The sequence below is a fragment of the Arvicanthis niloticus genome, chromosome 11 (genome assembly GCF_011762505.2).
Source record: "Arvicanthis niloticus isolate mArvNil1 chromosome 11, mArvNil1.pat.X, whole genome shotgun sequence".
NCBI lineage: Eukaryota > Metazoa > Chordata > Mammalia > Rodentia > Muridae > Arvicanthis > Arvicanthis niloticus.
Genome location: NC_047668.1, coordinates 55452442 through 55460806, shown reverse-complemented (window position 1 = coordinate 55460806; position 8365 = coordinate 55452442). Strand labels below are relative to the sequence as shown.

The 8365-nt window shown below is 44.6% G+C and overlaps 1 protein-coding gene across 1 annotated transcript in view; it reads left to right on the top strand.

The window, feature by feature from the left end:
- The first annotated feature begins 6340 nt into the window (after window positions 1-6340).
- Rab10 (RAB10, member RAS oncogene family) overlaps window positions 6341-8365 on the top strand; it is a 50837-nt gene continuing 48812 nt past the window's right edge. Inside the window, exon 1 of the mRNA XM_034514020.2 lies at window positions 6341-7058. Coding sequence (XP_034369911.1) covers window positions 6932-7058 — 127 coding nt within the window. The 5' untranslated portion in view covers window positions 6341-6931. The remainder of the gene's footprint in view (window positions 7059-8365) is intronic.

Genomic DNA, 8365 nt, shown 5'->3' with positions numbered 1-8365 from the left:
TGTTAGAAGGTCACAAACACTGTTAAGAACTAGCTTAGGCTCTTCTGGGAGCTTTAGGACAATAGTGATAGTTGCTTTCAGATACTCTCTTGGCAGTGCTGGACCCTACTGGCATGTAACATGAGGACTTTTGATATTCTGTACTTCTACTCTGCCCCTGGCTCCAGGAAAGGGGTGTGGTTATTTGCAGAAAAGCTGCAAATAACCCACTGCTTATTCCAAAGAACCAGGAGCAGACAGGGCAAGAGCTGACAGCTGTTCACTGAACACTGAGCCCCAAGCTTTGGGAACAGACAGGTCCGTGCAGTGTGGGCTTTCATGATCAAATAAATCTGTCACATTTTAAGTTTCACTTAACTTTTCTTAGGTTATGCAGTCGTTAAGCATAAAAGAAATTTATGTCACCATAAATATGCCAGGGATCACTGGAACCATAGCTCTGTTGGACTGATTTATCCAGACATTCATTGTGACAGCTTCCTGTTGTAGACCATGTTTGAAGTATCTTGGTGTTTTCCCCTTTCTAGATGACAGAAACAGAGCAGTTACTACTTTTTGTTTGTTTGTTTTTCCAGACAGGGTTTCTCTGTGTATCCCTGGCTGTCCTGGAACTCACTCTGTAGACCTAGACCAGGGAGCCCTCGAACTCAGAAATCCTCCTGCCTCTGCCTCCCAAGTGCTGGGACTAAAGGCATGCGCCACCACTGCCCAGCACAGTTACTACTTGTTAAAAAGTCTTTTAAATTATATTTATTCACTCATGCCTGTGTGTGCTTGTGTGTATTTGTAGTTAGATAAAAAGTTTCATGAGTTAGTTTATGGGGGTTGAACTTCAGTCATCAGACTCAGTAGCAAGTGCCTCTATCTGACATGTTGTTTTGCCAGCTCAATATTTTTTTAGTAATTAGCTGATGAGGCATAATGATGTCTGCTTGTTATCTCTGTACTCGGGAGGTGGAAATAGGAAGATCAGGGGGCCTAGGTAGGCTAGCCTAGCTACATAATAAGTTGAGAGAACTCTGAGATGCATGAGACTGTATCGCAAAATCAGTGACAAGGATGACCACAGCACAAAGCCCATGACAATGTCCTTCTAGATTACATTTTTTCTAAGCAATGCTGTTAAAATGAAACTATTTTTTAAGAGCTGGGATATAGCTCAGTGGTAGACTTCTTGCCTAACGTTTTTATGACACTGAGGTTTAATCCTCAGCATGAAACAAACAAAAAGCCCCAAAGAGACAGTAACAAGATAAACAAAACGTTTCCCAGCAAAACGCTGCATCTAATTTAACTCTCACACAATCCTGTGATTGTTTCATTCACAAATGGAGAAAAAGGATTAGAGAGGTTGGACAACTTACTCAAGGTCTCCTTTCAACAAAATGATCTAAAAATAGAAACTTAGGTCTAGAAGACTCAGGGTCATGTTACTTAGTGTGTGTGTGTGTGTGTGTGTGTGTGTGTGTGTGTGTGTGCACATACGCACACACAAGTGTGTATAATATATAAGATCATGACACACATGTGCAAGTTAGAAGACAACTTGTGAAATCAGTTTTCTTCCTTCACTTTTATATGGGTTCTGAGGACTGAACTCAGGTGGGCAGGTTTGTGCATGGCCCAAGGCCCTGACATGCAAGAAGAGCTGGCCATCACCTGCTGAAGTCTGCAGTGTGGGTATTTTTATTGGGGGTTGGAAGGTTGCTACCTTCAGCCACTGACTTTGTTTCCTTTGGTTTCATCAGCCTTTTTAATATTCTTAAATCTTTGCACATCAACTCAGTTCTATTCTCCCTGTTCTAACTTTCATTTCTTCCTCCTCTGACCATCTCTATTCTTGTTAAAAAATATTTGTGTGTGTGCCTGGATAAGTTAATGTGCACCATGGACATGCAGGGTGTATAGATGCCAGAGGGCATCAGAGTTCTGGAAGTGGAGCTATAGACAGTTGTGAACTACCTGATGTGGGTGCTGGGAATCAACTCTTGGTCTTCTGCAAGAGCAGCAAGCATACTTAACTACCGAGCCACCTCTGCATCTCCCCTCCCCCAGCCCACATTTCTATTCTAGGTTCAAGTTCTTGTGACTATTTTTATTATTATGTTTTCTCTCTTTCTTTCTCTCTCTCTCTCTCTCTCTCTCTCTCTCTCTCTCTCTCTTTCTTTTCTTTCTTCCTTTCTTGTTTTTCAGGACAGGGTTATTCTATGTGGCCCTGGCTGTCCTGGAACGTGCTCTGTATATCAGGTTGGTCAGGAACTCAGAGATCTGTCTGTCTCTGCCTACCAACTGCTGGGATTAAAGCACAACCACTGCTGGGTGATAATTTATGTTTTCTAATACATAATGTTTTGTTCTTTGTCCTTATGGTATAACTCATAGCTCTTTAATAGAACACAAACAACTTACTTTTGCATACTCTTCTGGCTAGACAAAGAATATTTACAGGCATTATCTTAATTTTTTGAAACAATCTTATGAGTCTAATGTCCTTCGGTACATGAGCAGAACAGGCTGACTGAGGTTAAAGGAGTAGTCCCTTATGACACAGCCAGTCACTGCATGCTAGTTCTGGAAGATACTAGCTGCAAGTTTAGTACATTCTGCTGACTCCTGACTCCCAGTTGTGATTAGACTTAACATTGTTCTTGTCTACAGAATAAATAAACCCTGCAGTGGAGTTGAGGTCTTCTGTATGCCCTAAAATTAATATTTTAAAGGATGAAAAAATTGTTCCAAATGTAATATTTTTCATTTGCTCTTCAAATTATTTTTTAAATAAATGCTATCATTTTAAAAACTTGAAAATAAACAAAAACATCACACACCCCAAATTTTAATTTTGAAAATTTCTCCAAAACAGTATTTCAAGCTGGACCATGGTGGTGCACACCTTCAGTCCCAGCACTCAGGAGGCAAAGGCAGAAGGATCTCTGTAAGTTTGAGGCAGGCTGGTCTACAAAGCAAGTTCCAGAATAGCCAAGGCCACACAGAGAAACTCTGTTCAGAAAAAAACAAACAAACAAACAAAAAAACCCAAACCAAACAGTATTTCAAGAGAAAAAAAAAAGGTGACCCTTTCATCCTATCATAGTGTTTGCTTTTTCCTTTATAAAACTTGTCACTGTGTCTTTTGAGACAGGGTCTCACTATGTAGCTCAGGCTGACCCAGAGCTGGCAGAGATCTGCTGGCAATACAAGCGTGAGCCACAGTGAAGTTTCTAAAAGAAACATTTGTCCACTGTGAAGTTAATAACTTTAAAAACATAACTGGTTTCTTTTGTTGATTGAAATAGGCTCTTACTCTGTAGTCCTGGCTGCCTTCTATCTTGCTATCAGGCTGACTTTGAACTTACCTTGATCCTTCTACTTAAGTCTCCCCAGTGCTGCTATTACAGACCAGCCCCATAACACATTGATTTTGAGAAGTACTGAAGGAGTTTAGAAAGGAAAGAAGCTACTTGTGGCAGGAGTTGCTATGGTGAGGACATTTAAGCTCAAGGCTGAAGGGATAGCAAGTGATCTGAGGTACATTTTACATGGAGAAAACCAAATTAAACTAACCTTGAAATCAAGAAGATACATAGTAACTATGGGAGAGAAAACATTTCCTGCTTTCTAGCAGATGTAAGAGGTAAGGTAGTTCACTGGACCTGCACTCTCTTGAGCACCTGCTGCCAAACAGGGAGGCAGTCAGTGGTGATAAAAACAGCCGTGGCCTCTGGACAATCAGGTCTGTCTAATGAAAACCTTCCTCAAGGAAGTCCCTGTAGAAGATTGTGGGTGTGAACACAGGAAATGGGTAGCAGTAATAGGCAAAGTCCTATAGACCGGAAGAAGTCGGTTTTACAGTTAGGTGATGACGCAGCAAGGCTGACCTACCTTTCAAGCAAAGATGCCATTCTTAGGAAGAACAAAGTAACCAAAGAAATGAGCTTCGATGAAAGAGCAAGGAGGAATAGGGTGCAGAGAGGTTGGTGAAGTGCCTGCCTCACATGTCCAAGGGTTCAATTCCCAATAAGTAGAGAGTCAATTCCTTTTTGGTTCTGGGGATGGGACACAATGGGAAGAATGAGAGGGTGTCTAGCTCAGTATCTGCCAGAGGCTAGCTTTGAGCAGCTGATCCTTGTGCCTCAGCCTCCTGAGTATTAGGATTACAGACATTCTTACCACATCCAACAAAATCATGATCTCAAGGATCTAATATTCCATGATCCCGATGTAAGAATGAAAACAATTGTTAATAAATATGACCCAGTAATTTGCAAAAATTCAGAATATGAATTTTGGAAACAACTGGGATATAGAATGAATTAAAAAATAGTAATTATTTTTACCAGTCCATTACTTCCCAAATGTATGTGATGGTATTGTTTCACAAATTCAGCTTTCTACTTTAAAAATTAACAAATCCAGTAACATTCAAGAAGGTGTGGTAGCATACATCTGCAAACTTGGTAGGCTGAATTGGAAGAAGGTTGAGGCTTGCCTGGATAATTTAAAGCTTAAGACTTTCAGATGCTTTACAATATTGGAATTTAAGTCAATTGAGCTATTTGAGAAAGAATAATCTCAACCCACCTCCACATTCTGACAAGATTTCATGTATCCCAGGCTGACATCCAATTCTCTCTCTCTCTCTTTTTTTTGTTTGTTTGGTTTTGGTTTTTTGAGACAGGGTTTCTCTGTGTAGCCCTGGCTGTCCTGGAACTCACTCTGTAGACCAGGCTGGCCTCGAACTCACCAATTCTCTTTTGTAATCAAAGATGACTCTATACTTCTGATTCTCTGGTCCCCACCTTGCAAGAATTGAACATGAGGCTTCATTTATGCTAGACAGGCACTGTATAAACGAGCTACACTCCCAGTTTTTGAAGATTTTCCTGGGGTGCTCAAGATTATGACTGAACTAAGACAAAGCTGAAAAGCTAGTATTTACTGGCAATTTTTTTTTTTAGTAGAATTGTTGACTTACAATAATATAGCAAGACATTCCCAGCTGGAGGAAGAATGATTCAGAGGATAGAGTTTAATGAGAAAACTAAGACTAATGGGAGAATCAACTGGGAGATGGTTTAGAGAACGCAAACACCTTCAAAGCCTCATGGGTGTTTAGAAGGAAGAGGAGTCTTTCAAGAACATGATCACAACTGAGATGGTCACAAAAGAACATGATCAAAGGCTTTAGTAACACATGAAATGCACATTTCAGTGATGGTGAGGTGTCTGCCAAAGTGTAGCTTATTTTTATTTAATATGCTTATATATATTTATATTATATACTAACTTAATATATATAATTTGTTTACATAAATAAGCATCTCCTTATTGGTGAACCAGCTCACCAGGTTCAACCATTCTACCATCACATCCTGCAAGTGCTGGAGCATACTGAGAAAGATAGGTTAGAAACGTGCTTATTTCGACTATGGAAAGGAAGAAAAGGGAAGTGTAAAGAAGACTGATAGAAAGAGGGAAGAGGGACAAAACCAACGAAAAGACATGGCATAGGCGTGGTGGAGTAACCCCACCAGAGTAGCCCTCAGGAGGCTGAGACTGGAGAATCATGAATTGGAGGCCAGTATTGGAGTACGGAACCAGACTTTGCAACAAAACAACCAACCTACAAACAAGTGAAAAGCAAGGAAGAGCTCGGTAGGGATGGGGCAGCCTTTCAGATTTTCTATTTGGTGGTACAACTTTGGCTATAGTGACCGACCGCCTTTTCTGAATAGAGCGCTTCAGCTCTCGGGATTCCAAGGGCTGCTTAGGCCTGAAGCAGCGTAGCTTCCATTCTCAGGGAGGTTCTCCCCGCACCCGGGGTTCCTCAGGCCAAGGGCATCATTCCGATCACAGGAGCGCTTCGACTTTTTCAATTTGGAATCTCGGTTCCCTCAACTCTAGTTTCTTAAGGAGACCGGGTTGTCAAGACCGGCCCCACAAGCGGGATCTCTTCTGGAGATGTCCGGGTTTCGTAAGGAAGTTCTTGAATGTCCCAGGGCACTTCTTTCTCTCGCATCTACGAACTACACACACAGGGACGCGTGGCCACCCACGCCCGTCGCTGGGTTAACATCCTTAGGTCCTCAACAGAAGACTGAGAGGGAGTAAAGGATTCCAGCAATCAGATGGGCACCCCGGAAAAGGCAAGCGAAGGGAGGGCAGGGGCTACACGGACATAGTGCGTCTGCGCAGTTCCCGGGTCGCACCTCCCCCGCGGGGCGTGCTCGTCAAGCCGCTCACCCAATCAGAAGGCCGCAGGGAGCGCGCCCGCGGCCTCGCCCTCCCTGGTCCCGCCTCCGCGTGCCCTATATGCCCTCCCGCGCGCGTGCGCAGAAGCAGGCCGCAGGAGCGAGGGCGCGAGAGAAGGGCGGGTGTACGTCCTTGCGTGCGTCTCAGGCAGCGCGCACGCCGGCGTGAGAGGGCACGGGGAAAAAGGTGGCTCTGGCCGGGGCGGCTCGGTTTCCTGGGGTTATGTAGCAGGGCTCGTCCGCTCGCGAGACCTCCCGCTGCCCTCGCCCGTGTCCTAGCGCGGAGTTTTTGCTCCGGGCGGAGGCCGTGTTCAAGCCCGCCGCGCTCCCTCGACGTAGAGCTCGCTCGCTCGCCCGTGGGAGCGTCCCGGCCGAGCTGCGCTGAGGGGGGAGGGGAGGCCATTTTGTCCCGACCGACTCCCCGGAACCGGGCGGAGCGGCTGGGAGAGGCTGCGGAGCCGCGGGCGCCGCCCCTCGGAGGCACGGGCGCCGCCACCGTCGGGGCTTCCTCGACGAGGCCGTTCGGAAGGTCTCCTGCTCCGTCTTGAGATCTGCTTTCTCCTCCGGCACACGCTACCCCGCTGCTGCGGCCCCAGAACGCCCGGGTGAGGAGTTGGCCGTAGTGAGCAGCACCGATCCCTTGGGGCTACCGGCGGCGAGCGCCCGAGCCGCTCCTCCCAATGGCGAAGAAGACGTACGACCTGCTTTTCAAGCTGCTCCTGATCGGGGACTCGGGAGTGGGCAAGACCTGCGTCCTTTTTCGTTTTTCGGATGATGCCTTCAATACCACCTTTATTTCCACCATAGGTAAGACCTGTAGGAGGATGGTGTGGGGGCTCTGTAGCCGCGAGCCGTTTTCTTTTATTCCGGACATCTTGCTTCCCGGAATTTACGCCTTTGTTCCAGTGATTCCGATTCCAGACGAGAGACCTAAGTTACTGTTGGAATCGGAATAGCGCTTACTGGGGCGGGGTCTTCCCATGCTTACCATCCGGTCTTTGCTTTCAAGTCTCCTCCGTTCGGTGCCTGCTGGCACAAAATATGCAGCGTTTAGCAGCGTTCCAGAATCCCATTTCTTTAAGTGACTTGACTGGCCTTACCATAATTGCGTGAAGTTACTTGATGTGCTATTTGTAATAGACGTATTTTAGTGGTCGCGATTGAAGCAATACTAGCTATGTGGCAAAGGCCCGAATTTAAATTTGGGGTCAAGAGAAAATATTCCATCTGACTGTAACTTGGAGTAAACTTGAGAGTTGCAGAATCATTAAGGAAAATGAGAGGGGCGGGGGAAAGTGAGTTGGCTGTCTTGACTGAACCATTGATGTGTCAAACAATCGGAGGCCCTTCGTGCTTGGGGTGGGAATCTGGCATGGTTGGCTCACAGTGCTTTTTCAAGACCTCAACAGAAGCAGTAGTCTGAGGGAGATGATCGGTTTCTGTCTTCAACCCGATGGAATCAAGTCAGGTTCTCATGTTTTACTTGATGCTAGAATTTACAGGAAAATGTTTCATCAATCATGGCTCTAAGGACTTCTAATGTACTTTCACCACATATTTCGGAATTACTTGGTATGGAAATAAAAGCTGAGGGGGTTGACCTTTTAAATGGGTTTCCTGTTTCGGAAATGAAAAGGGAAGGTTCCAAGAAAGTCGTTTTGACGCTGGCACCAACATTAATTTTGTCAGAGTAACTGTACGTGAAACATCTCCCCCCACCCCCCGACCCCAGTTTTTTAAAGTATCCGGTGCCTATCATTTTTGGACCTCAGCTCCGGCATTAAAGCAGTGCAGGAAAACTTGTGATAAATGTAACTAACTTCATGATGAGGTTATGTAGAGAAGCAACTGTAGTGGTTTTTCCTAAGAATTGTGAAAATCAAACTGATTTTAACCAATTTATAATATTAATGAAATCAGCTTCGATTTCCTTAAGACATATTTGTAAGTAGCTTAAACATATTCTTAAAGCAAGTTATACTGAAATTAAAGTGAGCAAGTTTTTATTTAAAATGATTGTTTTACCTTACTGGTGGGCGGGATTGTCAAAATATCCTGAAGCTTGAACTTGTCCTCTGCTTGGTGGATTAGCACCTACAGCGCGAAGTTTGCTG